Here is a 24,727-nt window from a genome sequence, read left to right as displayed (position 1 = left end):
TACCATATTTATTCAATTAGATTTCACAGATAATCAAGATGAATAAATTAACACATATATTCATGAATGGTGGCTAGAACCTTAAACAGAATTACCTTACTATTTCTTGGTAAAATCCAATAAAATTCAAATTAATTTTCTCCTCAAAGAATACAAATAAGCACAAAGTATATTGCCAATACAACAAAGGAAATCTTCAGATGCACGTTAACACATTTGAACTCTCAGCAGCCAAACGATTATTTTACCTTGTGAAGTGAGAATAGTTATTTGCAAAACCAACTCAATAAACCTAGGAGAACATACAACTGCATTTCTATTTGCAATCAATTTTGGACGAGGATTAAGAAATCAGCCTAGTTCACAATTTCTATCTAACATACATTTTTAATATCAGACTTTTTCAGCATACATGCTTGCAAAAATATCTTGATAAGATTGAAAACTCTTAACTCTGGTTCTATAGAAATTTTATTGAATATAGAAAATACTGAACAAGAACAGGCCCTTCAACCCACATCTATATGAACATGATGCTACAGCCATCTCTTATTTACATGCACATAATGCATATCCATCCATTTCCTGCATATCCAAAAGTCTCAAATGCCACTATCGTATCTGCCGTTACTACCAACCCCAGCAGCACATTCGAGGCACTCACTACCCTCTAAAAAGAAACTTGCCCACACTTCTCCTTTAAACTTTGCCCCTCTCGCCTTAAAGGTATATCCTCTAGTATTTGATTTTTCCATCCTGGGAAAAAGGTTCTGAATGTCTACCCTATCTAAGCCTCTCATCATTTTATATATTTCTATCAGGTCTCCTTGCAACTTCTGTTGTCCAGAGAAAACAATCCAAGTCTGTACAAACTGTCCCTCTAGCTAATACCCCCTAATCCAGGCATCATTCTGCACCCTTTCCAAACCCTGCACATCCTTCCAATTATGGGGGAACCAAAACTGCACACAATAATCCAAATGCAGCCTAACCAAAGTCCTGGGCTTCTTTTGAAACTTAATGCATGACCATTCTATTACCTATATCAATTTGCAATCTCAAAGTTCATTAAGACAAATAGATAAATTTACATAATTTATTTCTAGTTCTCTTCCGATCACTTTTCCTCATCCAATATTACCAATGTACAAAAGACACCAAAGTTTGAGATATTTTCCTTAATGCAGGGAAGATAAAACATGTTAAAATCCATCATCTTTGAAACTTACTTTTCCCCACTGAAGAAACAACATCTTTTACATTCAAAATATAGATTCTCAGGATGCATTGTACGATAATGATTCCTCACATTCTGGAACCGGCACGTGTTAAAATCACAAAATTCACATGCATAGCGCTTCATCTCCGCAGTCTTTGGCATGACTTCTGTTGCTGAGTCACTGCTAATGATACAGGCCTGGCAATCACTCCGTGGAGTCTCCAAAAATACATTTTCTGAAATGACAAAGAACGACTGTAAAACTATTGAAATAAACTTACATGAATAGGAATTCTGGAATCCAGTGAACGAAGATCAAATAATATTGCACCTTTCTCAGCCATTGAACATCAAAAGTTGTTGTTTTTCCATTATGAACAGCCTTCAATGTGGTCACTGCTATAAATGGCAAGCAATTTGTACTTTATTTGTTCCACCATTGAAAGGGTTTACAAGGGGCACATCCTTAAGTATATGGCATCTATCATCAAGGATCACCATCATTTGCTGTTACCATTGGCATGAGGTACAGAAGTCTGAAGTCTCACACCCCGGGTTCAGAAACAGCTACTTTCCTACAACCATCAAGTTTGTGAACCAACTTGCACAACCCTAATTCTATCTCAAAAAGATTAGCAATAAAAATAACTATATAAATTGTTCTGATGTTATTTCTGGAGTAAATTTTGACAAAGATGCAAGAAAAAAAATCCTCACTTCCAGATCTTTTATATCAATTTAACCAAACAGATGGGTTATGTGGATTTCCTTATTTCCTGATAGTCACTACCAAGGACATTATTACAATTCTTCAATAGACACAGTATCAAGCCATCCCAAGATTGCACGCACAAGAATAGTGTAAATGTGATGGTACTCTCACAGGCAGTCTCTCCACACTGAGCCAAGCGTGACTCATTGCTGGACATGCACTAGGTTCCTAGCACAGCAACACGGTCAGCATTCTCTGTACATAATGCTACAATTACCCCTCTCAGCACTAACTTCGTTTGTATTCTTGTTCCTGGTAACACATCCTAGGCATGAAATGAGGTGTCATTGTATTCTTTTGCCTTTCCAATAATAAAGCAAACATGACAATGAGTCTCTCTCTTATAGAGATATAACATTGATCCTCAATAAAAAGCCAGAAAATTCTTACCATTTAATGGCTGGGACACATATCCTCCAGTTTCTTGAGAGTCCAATGTCATAGAACGCAGTTTTGGCATAAGAAATCTCCCATGCACTTTTAGTGAATGGGACCTTAGGTGTTCAATCAGTGGGGTAGAATAAGAACACCTTGGGCATCTGTAGTTTCTGCCTTCTGTAACATTTTAATAGAATGAATCCACTTAATTATCAGCTTATTCGCAATTCTACTTCTAACCAAACATCATCTATTTCTACTGAACCAAACATTGCAAGTGCTCTTCACTGCAGGATTTAGAAAGAAATCACAAGAAATGAAATTTCCCATCCATAATGCATTTTTGGAAATAATTCAGTAAAAAATGCAAGTAATACCAACAATAATAACTTTAGGAATTGCTTCCTTCCAAGGTAGAACTGATTATTAGTCATGGAGTAAGTCAAAATCTAAAGAAAACAAAATAGGATCTCATACTACCTGAGCTAGCAGTCACGATGTCATTTATCACATTGTACTTGTTTTTTTTACTAAAGAAAAGCAGAAAAAAAACAAATTAGTTTTTTACTACACCTCAAGGCCCACAAAATTATATTATCGCTAAAAATATTACTTTCTTCATTTAAACCCAGCACAAAATTTCATTCTCACAGCAGTTTTCAATTATTGCCTGCAATAGACAAACTTAGCATAACATCTTCAGTGCACTGATTGTAGACCTAGCATCAAACATCTGGATGCTGGTGATAAACAGTGATAATTTAATACATTATTGTTATTTCATTCAGCATTTCTTTCAGGATAACTGAACCCGAAAAGTTTACTTGATCATTTCAGAAGTTGGTTAATCATCAATCACGTTGCTATGGCTCTGGATATAGAGGTTAGTTTGTGTGAGGGAGGCAATTTACTTGCTTGAAGGACATCAGTGAAGCCACCTGGGGTATAGGGGGGTTGCACGTAAGGTCACTGGGTCATAGGGCTTGACGCACAGAGCCGCTCAATCCATCTGGAGGACATTCGTAACCTCCGGCATATGTTATTAATGCAAGAAACGCGTACTTTCCTACCTGTTAAAAATGGCCAAAATGTTGAATTTTTGCGCTGAAAAAAATTGTGGAAGTCGGGGTAAGTGTGAGAGACATGTCCCCAACTTTAGAATTCCAAAAGTGAAGCGAAATGAAGGTAAAGAGAAGCAAGAGCGGAAGGGACAACAGCAGCTAAAGTGCTTGGTAAACATTGGCTGTGCAGATATCGGAATTGTAAATATTGGGAATTATCGCGTTTGCTCACTACATTTCATCAAGTAAGGCATTATTTGTGTTTTTTCTTGATTCCTTTGGTATCTAAAAAGTCTCAGAAGTGATAAATCTGGCTGTAAACTTTTCTTCAGATGCATTTTCATTTTGTATGTAAAAACCACTTGAGAACCATGGGCGATTTAAAAATTTATAGCCAGATTGATCACTTCTGAAACTTTTTAGATGCCAAAGGAATCAAGAAAAAACACAAATAATGCCTTACTTGATGAAATGCAGTGAGCAAACGGCCAATGTTCGCCAAGCACTCTGGCTGTTGTTGTCCCTTCAGTTCTCGCTTCTATCTACTGTCATTTCTCCTCACTTTTGTAATTCTGAAGTAGGCTAAATGTCTCTCGCGCTTATCCCAATTTCCATAATTATTTACAGCGCAAAAATTGACAATTTCAGCGGGTTTTAACGGGCCCGCTACGCTGGAAACAATGGTAAGTGCCTACCTGCAGTTCATCGCGTGTACTCCACTTGGAGTAGCGTAGCAACAGTACGGGTCATGGGTCGTGACCGGACTGCGGTGAAACCTCCCCTTTGCAACAAACTGGCAATCTCATGATGCAGCTTTCCCATTATTTGTCCTAGCTACTTTAGTCTCTTTAGGTTCAGGACAGAAATCCAGCAGTATTGTTTTAAGGCATTTAAATGTGATAATTTGCCTTAGTTGTATAATTTTTTCATCTAACTAAAGATGCTCAGTAATGTTATAAATAGAAATTACGTTTTTTTTTCATTTTGTAATTTGAAGAGATCACAAATAAGATATTTATCATTTTTATTGCCTTATTTTTCATAAGCTAGGGTGGAATAAACATTTATTTGTATCACTCTGAAAAGTTGTCATAGACTGCACAATTCTAGTATAGAAAATCTGCATTCCATAATTAGATATGGTCCTGGCTAGTTGTTCCAGCACAACTACAATACAGGCATCCATCGGACAAGTTGCTCAAGTCTGTTCACAAAATGCAGGACAGATCCAATGAGGTCAATCAGTGATGGAAATTATCATTCTCAGTGCTATCAGGTGGCTTTCACTGCCCAATAATGGGTTCACCAATGTTCAGTGTTGGTTTCACCAGGACAACTCAAAGTAAAAAAATAGAGAAATCCAAGAGTTTCATCCTGAAACATCACCTATCCATGTTCTTCAGAGATGCTGCCTGATCTGCTGTGTTACTCCAGCATTTTGTGCCTTTTTTAAAGTCAAAAATTATCATGGGGAAACTTTGAGGTTGGAGACATACTTCATACAAAAAGAAAGTTGTTGTTGTTGGAGGTCATTCATCCCAGCCTTAAGATGCAACTACAGGAGATGCTCATGGATATAGCCAAAAATAAGCTGTAGTTATTTCATCAATAGTCCTCGTTCCATCAGAAGGTCAGAAGTGGATGTTCACTGATGATTGCACAATACTCAATTTAATTTATAACTTGAAAACAATTCAAGCAGTACACACTTGTATCCAATAAGACCCAGGCAACAGTCAGGCATGAGTCGTAGGTGCCAATAATATTTGTGCCACAAAGGTATAAGGCACAAAATGGTTCCGATTTCAGAAACATTGGTGAGTGGAAAATTAGATTGTTTAGATTTTTCCAAGAACTGGGAAAGATTCAATGAGCCTAATGGCCTTCCATATAATAAGGGAATATTTTCCAGCACATGGCATGTCAGGAATGTGATGGGATACCTGGATTAGTGCGCTTTAACAACTTTCAGGAAGCTTGACACCATCAGGACAATACAATTATTTGACTGGCACCCCTCCATTTATCCCATTCTCTTCCTCATGCACTAGTGGTCATAGTGTGTACCATCAACAAAATATGCTGCATTTACTTCCCTACAACACTTAAGGCACCAATGAATTCCGCCCATTTTATCAGAATATATCCTCCTGAAGACTGCTTTAGCCCTTCTCAGTTTCTGAATAGCTAAGTTACATTTCATCTGCACATTTTGAAAACATGGACTCACAATGGCACAGGCAGTAAAATGTGCCCAAGTTCGATCCCGACTTCCATTGCTGACAATGGAGTTTGGACATTTGGTATTGGTTTATTATAGTCACTGTTATAAGATAGAGGACAAATCTTTGTTTGCGTCTTATTGTCATGATAGCTCAAATCAATTAAATCAGATCATATAATACAAGTATAATCAATCCGCATGTAAATATAACCGTAGTGCAAAGAGAAATATACCAGTCAAGAGTGTTTTATTGTCATATGTCCCAAAACTGAATAATGAAACTCTTACTTGCAGCAACACAATAGGTAAGTAATCATAGTACTCAGTAGATACAACAGACAACAAAAAGTTCAATAAATTAAAATATATATAATGCAAAAACAAAACAAAGCCTAAGCCCCTATTGCAATCAAGGCAGTTAATAGTTCGGAGTTTAATTGGAGTTCGTAGAGTTCAATAGCCGGATGGTTTTTGAGAGGCTGTTCCTGAAACTGGATGTTCTAGATTACAGGCTCCTATACCTTCTTCCAGATGGCAGGAGTGGAAAGGGAGTGGGGCCAGGATGGTGTGGGTCCTTTATAATGTAGGCTACCTTTTTGAGGCAGCACATCCTATAGATCCCTTCGAGGTCAGTAGCCGTAATGGACTGGGCAGTATTTACCACATTTTATAATCTCCTTTGCTCCTGGGCAATCGTTGTCGAACCTGGCCATGATGCAATCAGTCAATATGCTCTCCACTGTACACCCGTAGACGTTCAAGACAGTATCTGTCAGCATTCCGAATCTCCTCAATCTACTAAGGAAGTAGAGGTGTTGATGGGCTTTCTTTATGATTGCATCAATGTGCTGGGTCCAGGGCCCAGAAATATGCATTTTGTGTCCTTTTGAGTATTAACCATCATTTGCATCTCCTTGTTTCATCTACATACAATGATAATTCCGTACTAGGTTTTAGCAGACAATCAGCAATAATGGACACCATTCACCCCCCCCCCCCCCCCCCCCATGGTCCGTTGTAGCGAGAGTTTACTGTATGTAAAAGTATAAGGGGCATAGATATGGTAGACAGTCAGAATCTATTCCTAGCGGGTAAATGTCAAAAAATTCAAGGCTTATCTTTATGGTAAGAGGGGCAAAGTTTAAAGAAGATTTGCGGGGCAAGTAATTTCTTTTAAACAGAGGGTAGTGGGTGCCTGGAACGTGCACATAAGGGTGGTGGAAGATATGATAGTAACTGTTAAAAGACTATTAAATAGGCATATGGATATGCAAGGAATGGAGGGATAGGGATCATGCGTTGGCAGGTGAGATTAGTTTATTTTGTTATAAAGTTCGGCACAGAAATTATTGGCAAAGGGCTTGTTCCTGGGCTGTACTGTTTTATGTTCTAGGTGCAAAAAATCCATTGTGTCAAATATAATGTCCCATACAATTTTTGGGCGATAATTTTTTTAAATATCTAATAATAAAGGTGAAATTTTAAGAGTACAGAATCTTTATGTCCCTGTTCGGTTGAAAGGAAATCGTAAAAATTGTAAAGAGCCATGGTTTTCAAGGGAAATTGGACACTTGGTTCGGAAAAAGAGGGATATCTACAATAGTTATAGGCAGCATGGAGTAAATGAGGTGCTTGAGGAGTATAAAGAATGTAAAAAGAATCTTAAGAAAGAAATTAGAAAAGCTAAAAGAAGATATGAGGTTGCTTTGGCAAGTAAGGTAAAAGTAAATCCGAAGGGTTTCTACCGCTATATTAATAGCAAAAGGATAACGAGGGATAAAATTGGTCCATTAGAGAGTCAGAGTGGTCAACTATCTGCAGAGCCAAACGAGATGGGGGAGATATTGAACAGTTTCTTTTCTTCGGTATTCACCAAGGAGAAGGATATTGAATTATGTGAGGTAAGGGAAACAAGTAGAGTAGCTATGGAAACTATGAGGATCAAAGAAGAGGAAGTACTGACACTTTTGAGAAATATAAAAGTGGATAAGTCTCCAGGTCGGGACAGGATATTCCCTAGGACATTGAGGGAAGTTAGTGTAGAAATAGCAGGGGCTATGGCAGAAATATTTCAAATGTCATTAGAAACGGGAATAGTGCCGGAGGATTGGCGTACTGCGCATGTTGTTCCATTGTTTAAAAAGGGGTCTAAGAGTAAACCTAGCAATTATAGATCTATTAGTTTGACGTCAGTGGTGGGCAAATTAATGGAAAGAATACTTAGAGATAATATATATAAGCATCTGGATAAACAGGGTCTGATTAGGAACAGTCAACATGGATTTGTGCCTGGAAGGTCATGTTTAACTAATCTTCTTGAATTTTTTGAAGATGTTACTCGGGAAATTGATGAGGGTAAAGCAGTGGATGTTGTGTATATGGACTTCAGTAAGGCCTTTGACAAGGTTCCTCATGGAAGGTTGGTTAAGAAGGTTCAATGGTTGGGTATTAATGGTGGAGTAGCAAGATGGATTCAACAGTGGCTGAATGGGAGATGCCAGAGAGTAATGGTGGATGGTTGTTTGTCAGGTTGGAGGCCAGTGACGAGTGGGGTGCCACAGGGATCTGTGTTGGGTCCACTGTTGTTTGTCATGTACATCAATGATCTGGACGATGGTGTGGTAAATTGGATTAGTAAGTATGCAGATGATACTAAGATAGGTGGGGTTGCGGGTAATGAAGAAGAGTTTCAAAGTCTACAGAGAGATTTATGCCAGTTGGAAGAGTGGGCTGAAAGATGGCAGATGGAGTTTAATGCTGATAAGTGTGAGGTGCTACATCTTGGCAGGACAAATCAAAATAGGACGTACATGGTAAATGGTAGGGAATTGAAGAATGTAGGTGAACAGAGGGATCTGGGAATAACTGTGCACAGTTCCATGAAAGTGGAATCTCATGTAGATAGGGTGGTAAAGAAAGCTTTTGGTGTGCTGGCCTTTATAAATCAGAGCATTGAGTATAGAAGTTGGGATGTAATGTTAAAATTGTACAAGGCATTGGTGAGGCCAATTCTGGAGTATGGTGTACAATTTTGGTCGCCTAATTATAGGAAGGATGTCAACAAAATAGAGAGAGTACAGAGGAGATTTACTAGAATGTTGCCTGGGTTTCAGCAACTAAGTTACAGAGAAAGGTTGAACAAGTTAGGGCTTTATTCTTTGGAGCGCAGAAGGTTAAGGGGGGACTTGATAGAGGTTTTTAAAATGATGAGAGGGATAGACAGAGTTGACGTGGAAAAGCTTTTCCCACTGAGAGTAGGGAAGATTCAAACAAGGGGACATGACTTGAGAATTAAGGGACTGAAGTTTAGGGGTAACATGAGGGGGAACTTCTTTACTCAGAGAGTGGTAGCTGTGTGGAATGAGCTTCCAGTGAAGGTGGTGGAGGCAGGTTCGTTTTTATCATTTAAAAATAAATTGGATAGTTATATGGATGGGAAAGGAATGGAGGGTTATGGTCTGAGCGCAGGTATATGGGACTAGGGGAGATTATGTGTTCGGCACGGACTAGAGGGGTCGAGATGGCCTGTTTCCGTGCTGTAATTGTTATATGGTTATATTATATGGTTAATAATAATAATAATAAATTTTATTTGAGGGCGTCTTTAAAAGTCTCAAGGACACCTTACAGAAATTAACAAGAGTAAAAAAAACATATAATCGGAATAAAATAAATAATAGAGACATCACCAATACACAAATTAAAGACAGAATTCGATCCAAAGACAAAAAAATCAAAAACACAATGTGAAGAGAGAGCAGCGGCAGCCAAACCATGCCAGCGTACACTCTCCCTTCCGACAGCCATCTTGGACACAAACTTAAATATTCACTTACATACAAAAAAACATCCCCCACAATGGTTACCACTGTGGGGGAAGGCACAATGTCCAGTCCCCATCCCCAGTTCTTCCAAAGTCAGGCCTATTGAGGCCTCCGCTATTGCCTCTACGGAGGCCCGATGTTCCTGGCCGTTCTCGCCGGGTGCTGTTGCCCCGGCGTCGGGAGAGTCCACTCAGCGGCTGGGCCACCTGGAGCGACCGCTTCCTAACCGGAGACCGCGGCTTCCGAAGCCGACAAGGCCGCGCCGGTTTGGAGCTCCAAGGCTCCCGATGATGAAGTCGGCGCCGCCCGCTCCGCAGACCCGCAGCCCGGAGGTGATGAACTCGGCGGTCACAGCTCACCGGAGCTCCAGCGCGGCGACCCAGGCAAGGCATCGCCCGCTCCGCTCCGCGATAGCGCTCCAGCGCTGTGCAACCACCGAAGCCGAGGTGCTGGGCGGTCCCCGCCAGGAAACGGCGCTCCACGCCCGCTGGTAGGCCACGAGGACGGGTCGACGGGGCAGCCCGGAGAAAAAGCTGCCTCACCGACCAGGTAGGGACCTAGAAATTTAGTTACCCCCTTCCCCCCACATTAAAAAGTCTAACTCTCCAACAAGCAAAGCACTGGACTCACTAAAACTACAAAAAAATAAGTGAGTTAAACGGACGGCTGCTGATTAGCAGCCGTTCCCCAAGATGGCTCCTCCCCATAATGTAGCCAACTTTGGTTTAATCACATGGTCTAAATATCTTACGCACCCGAGAAAACTGAAAAATAAAACTACATATAGGTACGATTACATTAGCAGAGCACTTGACTTGGTAACATATAACTAATTTTAGTCCTGTGGAGCGGTTGGAGACTAAACACTATTATTTTGAGAGATAACAAATGTAAGTATAAAAAACAAACATAGAGATTCTCAACTTTTAAAGACACAGAAGTTGGAGTAGAAACCCACATGCAAAACTATCTTAAAGAGTAATCTTTTCAGTTCTAGATAAATCACAAGTTAGGCTGTAACTTCAGAAAGTGGAAATGCATGAATAGCATCGTCAGCTGCACAGTCGTCATAAATATAAGCAAAACTATTTTTTTTAATAGCCACAGAAAAATTTAAATATTTAGGAATTGAAATCACTAGAAACTATCACACTATGTTTAATGCCAATTATAGCCCCTTACTTAAGAAACTAAATAATCTAATCAAATTCTGGCAAACGCTCCCAATGTCTTTAATAGGTCGAATAAATGCTATAAAAATGATCTTTTTACCACAAATCCTATATTTATTTCAATCAATTCCAATATATCTTCCGAAAAAGTTTTTCAAAAAACTAGACTCAGACATTACAAATTTTATATGGGATTATAAATCCCACAGAATACAAAGAGCACACCTTAGTAAACCAAAAGAGATGGGTGGTCTAGCGCTCCCTAACTTTATGTACTATAATTGGGCAGTAAATATTAAAAATATGATTCACCTGCTGGACAACTCTGCCCAGCAGGTGGACTGGAGTGTAATGGAGAGAGAGGACTGCTCTCCGTGTAATACAGGAGCGACTCTCCTCTCACCAATGAATCTGAATAACAAAAATTATAATAAAAATCCAATGATACATAGCACAATTAGAACTTGGAAACAAATAAAACAGAATCTAAAATTAAGAAATCTATCTCTTTTAATGCCAATAGTCAATAACCCGTCGTTTAAACCTTCAATTATAGATAAATCATTTACACAATGGGAAAGAATGGGAATCAAAACGCTCGGAGACTTGTATGAATTAGGAAAATTATTATCATTTCAACAATTACAACTGAAATATAATTTGAAAAATAATCAATATTTTAAATATCTTCAAATCCGTGACTATCTGAAAAAATACACAAAAGACTATCATAACATGCCCCCAGACTTACTGGATGAAGCCATGAAGACAAAGGCTGAATCAGCAGATCTAATATCATACTTATACAACATTATTTTAAATATAGAAATACCTACAACCGATGGTATTAGAAGAGACTGGAAACAAGAACTAGCTATAAAAATTTCAAAAGAGAGCTGGGATAAACACTTACTATATGTGCATAAATGCTCGATCAACGTACGACATACTCTAATTCAATATAAAACATTACATAGACTATATTATTCAAAAACTAAAATAAATAAACTTTTCCCCAATGTCTCACCCATTTGTGATAAATGTCAGTCACAAGAAGCTACCATAGCGCACTCTTTTTGTATAAAAATCCAAAAATTCTGGAACGAGATATTTGAAATCTTCACAAAATTATTTAAAATAAAACTTGTACCAAAAGCAGAATGGATCATTTTTGGAATATCGGAAGGTAACCCCGAATTAAACGTGTTTCAAAAGAACTTACTTAATTACGGGCTAATAATGGGGAAAAAGCTTATACTCAAATTTTGGAAAAATGCTCCAATACCAACAATAAAAATGTAGATTTCAAACATGTTCGAAACACTACACTTGGAAGAGATGAGACTCCTCCTAGCAGGCAAAGCAGACCACTTCCAAAAGACGTGGTCTGCATTTATGGAACTATTACAAGCATAAGGTGCAATAGTAATTTAAAATATAAATGGTACTAGGATCTGGTAACGGGGGTATAAAATAAATGTTTTTAAAACACGGTGGTATATCCTTTTTTGCGCAGTTTTGTGTTACAATAGAGCGATTGTTTTTCCTTTTTTTTTCATTTCTTTCTAGGGTCTTATTTCCTTTCTTTACTTCCTTCTCTAACTTCTTCCCTAAGGCGCTTTCTTTTCCCAACACTTTCCTGCACCTTCACGATTCTTGCTCACTTTCCTTACTTCTTTTATTTCTACCTTTTTTAAAGCTCGAAAAACGAAGTGGTACAACAAATGTAATAAGATATATGTGATGTGTATTACTGTAATTTACTGTACTTCTAATAAAAAAATAAAAATTAAAATAAAAAATAAAAATAAAAAAATAAATAAGCAAAACAATATGAAAAATATATTAGCATTACCTGCTCTTGTTAGCAGAGCGGTGACAATTTTTGGACAAATAGTGAGTCTTTTCGTGGTTGCGCAGTCCTGCCAATGCTTTAAAAAGTCGTGTACAATACTCGCAACGGTACCCTTCCATTGCAATATTCTGATTAACTGCAAACTTTGAATATTTTTTCTTCACACTATGATAGCAGCTTGATATTTTGTTTTCAGGGACCTGAAATTATTGAAGAGAAATAATGCATAATGAACCAATGGAAATGTAGGGATGATTTACTTGTACTTCTAATTTCATTAATATCTGCCGTTTAATATTCCCCTAACATAATTTTTTGCTCTACTTTGTGACTTTTTACATTTTATATTTAAAGATTGAATTACTCATTTTGAACTATAACTGGGTTCTAAAATTTGTATTTCTTCCAGAAAACAATTTGCTACCATTTCAAATATTAGGTGACTGGTGCACTGTCATAAAATCTAAAAATAACCCATATATACTGGCATAATGATATTAGCTTTTGTTGCTAATAAAGATGTTTTACACTATCTGAACAAGTAAATCTGCCATAAGGTAGACAGTTAATGCTGGAGTAACTCAGCGTGAAAGGCAGCATCTCTGGAGAGAAGGAATGGGTGGCATTTCGGGTCGGGTCACGACCCGAATCGTTACCTATTCCTTCTCTTCAGAAATGCTGCCTGTCCACCTGAGTTACTCCAGTATTTTGTGTCTACCTTCGATTTAAACCAGCATCTGCAGCTCTTTCTTACACAAGTAAATCTGCCACATAATTGCCTGAAAATATCAAAGGCAAACTGTCAAATATGAATTAAAAATACAGAAGATATGTACATTATCAAATGGAGACACCTGCTATGCAGAAGTAACTAAGTTTTATGAAAGAAAACAATTTAAATTCTATGCCATTTTCTTTCTGCGAGTGTCATACTAAAAATGAATTTTAGAGCCAGTAAACCCTACCAGATTTCCTCGAAGGCACTGATCCTCAGCATCTAGTATACATTTTTTGTCTGCCTCTTTATACTTCACTTTGTTCAAAGGATCGACAGTTCCATAGAAAAGATCTCTGCTGTCAACATTTTGCTCTTCTGGCATCACGATGTTACAACCCAAGTGCTCACTCTCACGTCTGCTCAATGTGTGCTTTCCGAGATGAAATCTTGTCATATTCATTGAGTTTGAAGTCACAGGGAATGAATTGTCCAATTTTCTTTTTGGGATGCAGTTTTCATTTCCCAATTTATCTCTGATTGGTATTGCTTTCACAAAGCAGTCACTTCCTTTGCAGCTGATCAATTCCAGTTTCTCAGCATTACTACATTTTAAAGGGATCTCTGCATCTATCTTACTCTCTGTATATATTCTCCTGTCCATCACAGCATTAACATTTTCACTTCCATTCTCTCTTAAAGTTTTTATTTCATCAAATGGATGAAAATTAGTTATATTTAAGTTGGCCTTTTTGCACTCGATTGTGCACTTATTTTGAGAATAAAATTTGAAGTGTCGTTTTTTATAATGGAACAAAAGTTTTTTTTGAGTGATAGCTTTAAAAGAGCATAATATACATATTTGTTTTTCCATACTAGCTTTCAGCTCTTCATTACTGGTTATCAGAGAGCCAAGCTCATCGTGACCTTTTCCATATCTATGTGGAGGCTCAATATTATGAAACACGAGATAATGATTAACGAGTCCTTCCCGAATTATATGAGTGAACATGCACAAAGCACATTTGAAAATAATTTCAGAGTCTTCAAGTTGAGCACAAGTAATACTGCGCTTGATGCAATGGTGTCTACAAATAACTCGTCTTGAAGAGCAGGCGAAATTACAGACCTGGCACTCAAATACCAATTGTGGCTCACTGTTGGAGGTCGAAAGGGATGATAATTGTCCTCTGCCCTGCAGGTAGTTGACATTTTGACTCTTTGGTTCTTTCTTGGACAGGTGACTACTTTGGTAATGCTCAAATAAAGAAAGCCAGTCCCCACTGTATGAACAGTGCTTGCAGAAACATATCTTAGAAGATGCATCCAAGCAAGGGAGAGTTGGATCAGAAGATTCTGAGTCAACCAAAAATACATCATGCAGAGACAAGCGAAAATTCCTCTTTGTCAGCATGTTCAACTTATGGCTATAATTATGAATCTTTTTACAGGACATTTCCTCTTCAGAATGTTGTTCCTGAGAGTGTAAAAAGACATAGCTGATGTTAGCACTTGAAAAAGGGCAAATGTTGCACTTATACATGCGTGTGTAAACATTTCCTAGTTTTCTTTTATTACTTGATGTAGAATACATCTTGCTCTCATCTACTGATTTTGTTAACTTTTCACCCAAATTATAAATTTTGCAAGCATTTAAATTTGCCCTTTTAACATTATCATCTGTATCAGATAACACAACTTCAATTTCAGCTACTGTGTCAATGAAACAATTGTCACCATACATGGGAAACTCCACCGCTTTTTCAATCTTTTGTTGGTTTAAGAAGCTATAGGCCTCCAGCATCCACTTAGCCTGTTGTTCCTCTGTTGTTCTACAATATGGAATAGTTCGTTTGCGCCTCGCACTTCGATCATTTAGCAGGGATACTACAGGCATGCGTTTGATTGGCAATATCCTGCGTTTTTTCAGATTTTTCACTATGTCTTCCAAAGCCAGACATTTACTAGAAGCTGGATTAACACTGTACAAGTCATTTTCATTGGTCTTCTTCTTAGGAGTCATTATGGTTGAAAAATATAAAGGTGTACCAATAAAATCTCGAGCCATTTCTGGAACTGCATTAATATCTGAATGATAACCGAAACAAGGTACTGAAAATTGCATCTGATCATTAATCTGAAGCAACAAAGATGTCTCACAATTTCGGTCAATGTCCTCCTTACTTAAATAACTACTTGATTCATTATTATCCAACTTACTACTGTAAACAAATGGTTCTGCGATGGAGGATGCCAAATTTTTATTTTCATTTTTTATGCTCATATCTGGTGTATTTACAGTGAAATCATTTCCTACCGATGATAATATGTAGCTGTTCGATGATAATTTTTTTGACATGCATCGCTTATTACAAAGCTTTGGTGCTCTTAAACCTTTGGAAAAACGAACACTGCTTTTAAGTTTTCGCTTTCCACTGGGGTTAAAATGGACATTTCTAACATGACGCAGGATGCAATTATGGAACAAAGTGTGAAATCGACAAAGAATACAATGAAATAAACATAATCGTTTTATATAGAGCAAAGTTTGTTTTTCATATTTTAACATTTTGTTTGGGTTTCTTTGTCCAAATGTAAGTTGGGTTATAGATTCCTCTGGCATGTTCTTTGAAGACTTGTAACCATCACTTTTTCCAGTGATACTTGAAATATTTTTTCTGACACTGTGTTTATACTCAGATCTAACTGTCTTTATTTTCTTCACAATTGCCTTTATTTTCAGAGACTCATTGTTGGATGAATGAATTTGAGAATTCAAGCAACTGTTTCTTGTTCCAAAGCACTGCAGCCCTTTTGAAGAGGCTGAGATTTCTTTACTTAATTTAAAGTGGCTGTGCTGCTCCTTTGTATGATCTTCAAAGCACTGCTTGTTAAATGCATAATATCCACACCACATGCACAATATTTTATCACTTTCTATTATTGGTTTTCTATTTAATTCTAGTTTTATCCCAGCTTCAGATGACTTATCTAGATTAATCTGTTTAGATGAACTATCCTGTGCTTTGTCAGATGTAACAAGAAAGTAATCTTCAGACAACTCCATTCCCTTAGTTATTTCTGAAATATTTTCATAAGGTTATGTATGACCAAAATATTTTATTCTCAATTCATCAGCATTGGCAGCCCACAAGTATGATTAACATTAATGGTATCCTTTAGTAAATGATCCAGTTCTGATTACTTGTTGGAAAACCAGTGTTTCCTTTCACTATCATGTGCAATATTATACACATTTATTTCCTGCTTGCAAGCACATTTCACGTTAGCATGTAATTTACAATCAAAAGTAGAAGTCTGTTCAATTGAATATTCTTGTTTTGTCATTTTGTTTATAAACAGTGCCACAAAAGATATTCATATTTTCTTTGAAAGCTAAGTATCCATTCTTATCGTGACATTGCTGACCATTGACTTGCAGTCAGTTGATTGTTATTTTGATTGCTGTGAATAAATTCTTCAACATCTCCGCTGAAGGTATCTTTGTTCCAAAATATAAAGTTTTCTCCTATAAACAGTAAGAGATAAAAAATTACAATAAATTACAAAGTCACACAGCACCTGCAGTGCATCCGTTTTAATTAGACTTTCCTGATTGCAGTAAAGATGGGGGGAAAGATAGATAGGATAATGAGAATTTCTCCGATAGGGCAAGGCCAAGATGGCCATAGGGATAATTTGTTGACATCATCTGACTCATTAATGGAGGTAATTGGCACATATAAAAAGGTAAAATGCAGGGCCATAGGATATGTCCAGTAGATCAAGCAATGCTACTGGAGAAAAAAAAAAACTAAGCTAATATCACAGATGGAAGTGGTCAGTTCTGAATCGGACAGAAAGTTTAGTTATCAGAGTTGTAGATTTCAATATTGTGATTGGAAGAGTACAATGTGCCCAGATAGTAAACAAAATGCTGTTCATCAACCTTAGGCTGGATTTGATAACAGCCCAAGACGCAACAAACAGCTCGGTTGGAGTAGAAGTGAGATGGAGATTTAAAGTGGCAGGCAACAGGAAGCACTAGATCACCTCTCCAGACGTAATGCAAGTGCGCTACAAAATGGTCACCAAATATGCATTTTGCTTCTCGTACTGCAGACCACATTGTGAACACCAAATGCAGTACATCAGAAGTGCAGTGCTTCATCTGGAAGGTTTTGATCCCTGGGAAAGGAAAATATGAGAGGATGAGTGTTATATCTCCTGAGATTGCATGGGGAAAGTGTGTGAGAAGGAAAGTAAATGGTGGAGATGGAAGAATAAACCAGAGAAAGGGAACTGTCCCTTTGTAATGCTGAAAGTGGACAGGAAGGGGACATGTGTCAATTGATGGAATCTCATTGAAGTTGGCAGACATTATAAAGGATAATCCTTTGAATTTGGGGACCAATAGTATAGAAAATTAGATGCAAGGTAACTCAATCCTCTGTCCAGGAACTATGTTTCAGGGAGGCGTCTCAAAGGCAGCTGTGAGGAAAGTCCCCTCATTGAAGCAGAAATAACGAAACATGGAGAATGGAATAATCTCCACATTGGAGATGGGATGAGAGGAAGCATTGTCAAGATAGCTGTCGGAGTCCACGGACTAAGTAAAGAATGTTTGTCACTATCCTATTCCGTGATAAAGATAGTGCAAGAAAGGACTCATGGAAATTAGGCAACATAGGAGCAACATGGAAAATGGCAGCAAAACTAATGAAGGCTAAGTTCTGTACGAGTACAGAAAGCAATACCAATGCAGTTGATGTATCAGAAAGAGTTTAGGTAAGGGGCCCCAAGTAGCAATGAAACAAAGACTGGAGACATAAGCGATAGCAATGTAGAATTCACCTATCCATCATCCTGCTCTTATCTGGTTTTATTTAGCACCGTCCATCCACCTTCCCCCACAGCTCCATTTGCGCTTTTTTTATTTTCTTTATCTGTTTACACATATCACCCTTCAAACTATCTCTAAATTTCCCTCACCTCCACCTGTCCATCTGACCATCATCCACCACCTCACCTGGTTCCTTACCTTCCAGCCCGTTTTACTCCTCTCCATCACTTCTTTAAACGGACTATCTTCCCTCTACATCCCCAATCCTGATGCAAGGTTTTGACCAAAAAATGTTGATCCACATTTTGCCTCCACAGATGTTGCATTCCTTATCCACTATTCGGACATGATAGTAAGTCCAAAATTCCACTTTTCTTTGCCATCCAATCGCTCCAATGCAACGACTGGATCTATGTTACAGTGTATGCCCCTGTCTCACTTAGGACACCTGAACGGAAACCTCTGGAGACTTTGCGCCCCACCCAAGGTTTCTGTGCGGTTCCCGGAGGTTTTTATCAGTCTCCCTACCTGCAACCTCCGGCAACCACCTGCAACCTCCGGGAACCGCACGGAAACCTTGGGTGGGGCGCAAAGTCTCCAGAGGTTTCTGTTCAGGTTTCCTAAGTGGGACAGGGTAACTAGCCGCTAGCTAAAGCGTACTTCAGCGGTGAAGTGCCTTCAATCAATGTCGAGGATTCCAGAACAATTCCTCCACTTAACAAACTCTTTTAATTTTCCGAGTCACCCACCGCCACCTTTATATCAATATGTTAGTTAAAATGTTTTCATATAAAAGAACGGCTAAGCAATGTTGGAGTGCCAGGTTCTTCAATAGGCGAAGATATCTTAAATCAGTTAAGATTTTGCGAGTGTGACTCATTTAGAAAAAAAAACAGGATTGGGCCCAAAGGGGAAACCAACCTACGCCCTTTCCAAAAAAAGCGGTAACTCTTAGAATGCTGCCAACTGGCTCCCACCTTCTGGAAGATTCATCCCAACCGACGAGTCAGGCGGTTATGGCGACGGCTCAGCTTGCTGAAAGCCACCATCCATTGACTCATATTTTTACCTCACAGCCACCACTCGACGGCGCGGTCCCTCGTACACCCGCCTCCAGCACGCTCAGGCCTTGCCCTCAACGTCCGTTTGCTCGAGCCCATGAATCGCACAACCCCGAGCTAAAGAGACTGTCATGCGCAGGTCCAATAACTGCTCGGGGAGCTGAGACCAAACCTATAGCAAGGATCTTTGACTGAGACCAGATCTTTGGCTGAGACCCCGTCAATTAATGTTGTGGGCGAGGCTCCACCAAGACGGAAAGCGGGATAAGCTAAGATGGTGGGGAACATGGCTGATGGGAGAAAGAGAGGTAAGACCGTATGATATAAATGAGGCATGAATATTAATTTTTCTAACCTAGTAACCCTTGCTCTCCGTCCCAACCCACACTAGTTCACCGACTAGTTTCACTGCCTTCCTGAGTAATTTTATTGTGTGTGCCTCGTTGTCACCTTCCCCATAGCCAACAATGAACCATTCTACATTTCCTTGAGCATTGTCTGCTTTGATCTGTCCTTTTCACACCTTAAATTCACTTTGTACCCTTTCATATCTCTAGTCTCCCTCTTCCCTGACTCTGAAGAATGATCTCGATCCGAAACGTCACCTATTTCTTTTCTCCAGCCATCTGGTTGCCATCTGGATCTCAATGTCTGAAAGGATGGTCAAGATTTAAAAAAAAACTTTTGTACAGTATTTGGATGTGGTCTTGAAGAACTCTAAAGTGCAAGATTGCATTTCAAGTGATGGACGGTGAGATTATTTGAGGTAGTTCTTTCTCAATTAAGGGATGTTGGGGGTGAGGGGAATTGATTGTCCTACATCATGTTTTTTCTGATGGACTACAGTAAAATGTTCTTTAGTTATATTAAAAAATAGAAAAAATGGCTTTGGATTTGGGCCATTCACCGCCTTGCACTTTTCAATTGATGGGTACTATACAAAACTCAACATGATCTTGCAAAGATTCAATCTGTGCCTGACCCATCTTTCAGCAGTGAATAGTAGTAGGCCCCTCTCGGTCATGACTGATGGTCATGCATGGTGGTGATGCATCCTAGTTGTGCAGGTGATGTGTAGTCGGATACAAGCCTGGGCGATGTCATATGGAGGACAGGCTGTTGCCCATGCAGCACGTCCCCCCTCTCCATGTCGCTGATCGATCCAAAGGAACAGCAGGGCCGTTACAGTTTGGCACCAGCACCATCGCAGGAGCTGCCAGAGCGAGGTTGTAGACAACAACGAACTGCCTTAGGGGCTCCGACTCCAGACTCCATGAGTGGATATGGCCACAAGGCAGTGGAGGTTTTAAATCGGAGCTTTCCCTCTCCTAGATGGACTGCCTTCCCAGGCTGACGAGCCCCATCTGCCCGAGACTCGTGGGGGCGGGAGTGTCTACCTTCCCGTGCAGGTATATAGCTCAGCAGTGAACAACAGAACAAAAGACATAGTGTGGTCTGCCTCACTGATTTAGATCAAAGGCTGCATGCAGTGCCCTCCATAATGTTTGGGACAAAGACCCAGAATTTATTTATTTGCCTCTGTACTCCACAATTTGAGATTTGTAATAGAAAACATCACATGTGGTTAAAGTGCACATTGACAGATTTTAATAAAGGCAATTTTTATACATTTTGGTTTCACTGTGTAGAAATTACAGCTGTGTTTATACATAGTCCCCCTGTTTCAGGGCACTATAATGTTTGGGACACAGCAATGTAATGTAAATGAAAGTAGTAATGTTTAGTATTTTGTTGCATATCCTTTGCATGCAATGCCTGCTTGAAGTCTGCGATTCATGGACATCACCAGTTGCTGGGTGTCTTCTCTGGTGATGCTCCGCCATGCCTGTATTGCTTATACTTGTTTTGGGGGCTACTCCCATTCAGTTTTCTCTTCAGCATATAAAAGGCATGCTCAATTGGGTTCAGATCAGGTGATTGACTTGGCCACTCAAGAATTGACCATTTTTTAGCTTTGAAAAACTCCTTTGTTGCTTTAACAGTATGTTTGGGACCATTGTCTTGGTATAGAATGAACCGCCGGCCAATGAGTTTTGAGGCATTTGTTTGGACTTGAGCAGATAGGATGCGTCTATACACTTCAGAATTAATTATGTTACTACCTTCAGCAGTTGTATCATCAATGAAGATAAGTGAGCCATACCTTCAGCAGCCATATATGCCCAGACCATAACACCCCCACCACCGTGTTTCACAGATGTGGTGGTATGCTTTTGATCTTGGACAGTTCCTTCTCTCCTCTGTACTTTGCTCTTGCCATCACTCTGATACAAGTTCATCTTTGTCTCATCTGTCCACAAGACCTTTTTCCAGAACTGTGGTTGCTCTTTTAAGTACTTTGTGGCAAACTGTAACCTGACCATTATATTTTTGCAGCTAACCATTGTTTTGCATCTTGCAGTGTAGCCTCTATTTCTGTTTATGAAGTCTACGGCGGACAAATCCGCACCTGACTCCTGAAGAGTTTCTGATCTGTCGGACAGGTGTTTGGGGATTTTTCTTTATTATAGAGATAATTATTTGGTCATCAGCTGAGGAGGTCTTCATTGGCCTGCCAGTCCCTTTGTGATTAGTAAGCTCACCAGTGCTCTCTTTCTTAATGATGTTCCATACAGTTGATTTTGGTAAGCCTAAGGTTTGGCTGATGTCTCTAACAGTTTTATTGTTTCTCAGACTCACAATGGCTTCTTTGACTTTCATTGGCACAACTTTGGTCCGCACGTTGATAACAGCAATAAAAGTTTCCAAAGGTGATGGAAAGACAGGAGGAAAGACTAGGTGCTGCGAGCTCTCTTATACCTGCATTAAGGAGGCATTTAAATACACCTAACCAATTACAAACACCTGTGAAGCCATGTGTCCCAAATATTATGGTGCCCTGAAATGGGACTATGTATAAACACAGCTGTAATTTCTACATGGTGAAACCAAAATATATAAAAATACCCTTTAATAAAATCTGACAATGTGCACTTTAACCACGTGTGATTTTTTTTCTATTACAAATCTCAAATTGTGGAGTACAGAGGCAAATAAATAAATGATGGGTCTTTGTCACAAACATTATGGAGGGCACTGTATATACTGTTTAAATAGTGATAGGATCTTACTTTTGTGCTCCAGAAAGTGATAGACCAAACTGTTTCTGTACTTTGTGTAGTACAGGCACAAAGAACAATGCAATTTTCCTGATTTCTTCTCAACTGAAGCCAAGGCAAATTCTTCCTTTAAGCGAACATCACTTATTTTCATTCCCCATTTCTCCAAGACTTCCTTCAAAAATATTAATGTCAACCTTATACCACAGGCAAAACATGTTTTCAATCATCTATCAAAAATCAAAGTCCAGGAGTGATTCAATGGGTCATGCAGCATTTCTGGAAAACATGGATAGGCGATGTTTCGGGTTAGGACCCTTCTTCAGACTTAAAATAGTGTGTGTATTTTCCCATATACCTGTACTGAGCCTGGTTGGTCAGAACATCACTATAATAAGAGCTTTGTTCTATGTCCCAACCAAGCATTTATTGCACTAATTTTCAGATGTATTGTCTTTCCCAAAGATTCACAGTATCTCCAGGAAGTCCTGTGGGTTACATATGGCTTTCCACTTAACCGTGACTCTTCGTATCATGTCTTGGATTCCCTACTTGCCCTTCACCTTGCATTCCACTCTGCTTCAAATATTGCTACATGACACATTATCTCTCTTCCCCCCACCTCCCTCCCTCACCGTTACTCCAGACTCTCCCAGGACAAAAAAATGGAGGATGTTGTGAAATGTTACAAGAAGTATAATTTCCACCTTTATATCCGTGTATTTCAAATGTTGTTAGATCGTAAATATGGTACTTTTAGTTTTTGCACATTCATGGAAAATGACTGATAATTTAAACTTTGTTTAGCACAAAAACATTTGTTGCCATACAATGTCCTCCCATCTTCATTGCCTTGTATTACACACTTTAGCCCTTGAAACAGTCTCCACGTGTCTGCTTCTCAAATTCCTATTTTTCAAATGCTCTAAAAGCACTAATTGATACGGAAATCTGGAGGTAATATGTTCATGCAGTGGCTGCAAAAAAACAAAGACAAAGTACCTGTAAACATTTTTGACTCCACTAACCTCAGGCAGCCCACATCTCCGTCTTCTCGTCATTCTCAGTATGTGAACAAGTCAACATTCAGCTATGTAGTTTATATTTAATCTTTATTATATTAAGTAATTTTTATTTGGAAGACCACAAGTATAATACAGTTCCTTACATTGTATTTTTGGCAACAACAAAATTCTTTCTACCTTTACCTGAAAATAATGAGTGTGTGTGTACCGTATGAGGACATTTTATTATAGCGTCAGAATGGATTTCTCTTAATGTTGGTACAATAACCTAATTTTGGAGTGTAAATTTGAAATTTCCTATGTGGCATTTCACATATCTGTGGTGTAGTTTTATCCTAGATCTCAGTAGACTAATGCTTAAAACATGTACAAATCATTATTCAGTATTACCATTAGAAATGTTGAATTGTTTACTTCTAGCTGCTTGTTGCAGTCCCATTTTCCGTACCAACATCAATAGAATCTTTGATCTGTTTCTCCCAGCTGCCTGTTACAGTTCCACTGTCTGTACCATTCAATTTCAATTGCTGTCTTTAACTTGTGAGTCTTGACAGGAACAATGCATCTACTCTAATTATTAGAGGCTATACTGCTTCAGCACTTACTGGAATTAATCATTCTAATCATTTGTTTTTGCCTCTTCAGTCCAAAAGCTATTAGCCAACAATACTGAAAAATAATCAATTTTGACATTGGCATTCAGTGATGAAACGAAACTCTCTCAGACCTGGCACAAATGTTAGTTGGATGCAAATAAGGCATTTATCTTTACAAAGTTCCGAGAATACAGCCCAGCAATTTTGGCGGACAATTCAGGATGCATCTTTCCATTTACTTCCCATTCTATATCCACATAGCCTTAAGAGACAATGACAAATTGCTATCTCCATTCTAGGTGGGATATGAGACTGGGAATCACATTCTTTTTCAGTACCAGGATAGACATTCCTGGGAAGGACAGGCTAATTCACATTCATTCACATTTTTCTTTCCATTTAATGAGACAGACAAGCTCAAACGCAAACCCTAGTAGACTGTATGAGTACAATTATGTTGATTTTCCTCATAATAACAGTTTCCGGATCACACTAAATCCCAGAAATTGCACTTTCAGCACTTTGATAACTGTCTTGGGAGTCATAGCAGTTATTCAGTCTTTTTGCACTTCTTCTTCCTTGTCCCTTCATTGAGTTCCTCCTTTGTCTTGGCGGTGTAGGGAGACAGATTGCAAGGGGAGCAGCTATGTGTATTGTCACGAGAATAGACACGGTCATGATCATCAGAGGTAACACAAGTATTCCTAAAGACGATGGGGCAGATAAAAGCTTCAATGGGAGCAAAAGGTGACCAATGGGAGTGTGTTGCTGTCATGAATACCTGCAATGGGAGAATAATAAAACAGCAGCAGCAAATGAATTACACTTATTTTTAACATTGTCTATTTTGATCACCTTAATTC

The 24,727-nt window shown here is 38.8% G+C and overlaps 1 protein-coding gene and 1 long non-coding RNA gene across 2 annotated transcripts in view; both read right to left on the bottom strand.

Moving 5' to 3' along the window:
• Window positions 1-16,325: 16,325 nt before the first annotated feature.
• On the bottom strand, window positions 16,326-19,241 carry LOC116989402. The gene is made up of 2 exons (XR_004416237.1): window positions 19,133-19,241; window positions 16,326-16,749 (listed from the first exon to the last, which is right to left on the bottom strand). It is a non-coding gene; the product is annotated as an uncharacterized LOC116989402 (long non-coding RNA).
• Window positions 19,242-23,338: 4,097 nt separating this feature from the next.
• The window catches only part of tmem38a (transmembrane protein 38A), a 28,595-nt gene continuing 27,206 nt past the window's right edge, over window positions 23,339-24,727 (bottom strand). Inside the window, exon 6 of the mRNA XM_033046741.1 lies at window positions 23,339-24,645. Within this exon, the coding sequence (XP_032902632.1) occupies window positions 24,415-24,645 (231 nt within the window). The 3' untranslated portion in view covers window positions 23,339-24,414. The remainder of the gene's footprint in view (window positions 24,646-24,727) is intronic.

The sequence above is a fragment of the Amblyraja radiata genome, chromosome 29, assembly GCF_010909765.2.
Source record: "Amblyraja radiata isolate CabotCenter1 chromosome 29, sAmbRad1.1.pri, whole genome shotgun sequence".
NCBI lineage: Eukaryota > Metazoa > Chordata > Chondrichthyes > Rajiformes > Rajidae > Amblyraja > Amblyraja radiata.
The sequence above is the reverse complement of the archived record's forward strand: the minus strand, read 5'-3'. Positions and strand labels throughout refer to the sequence as shown.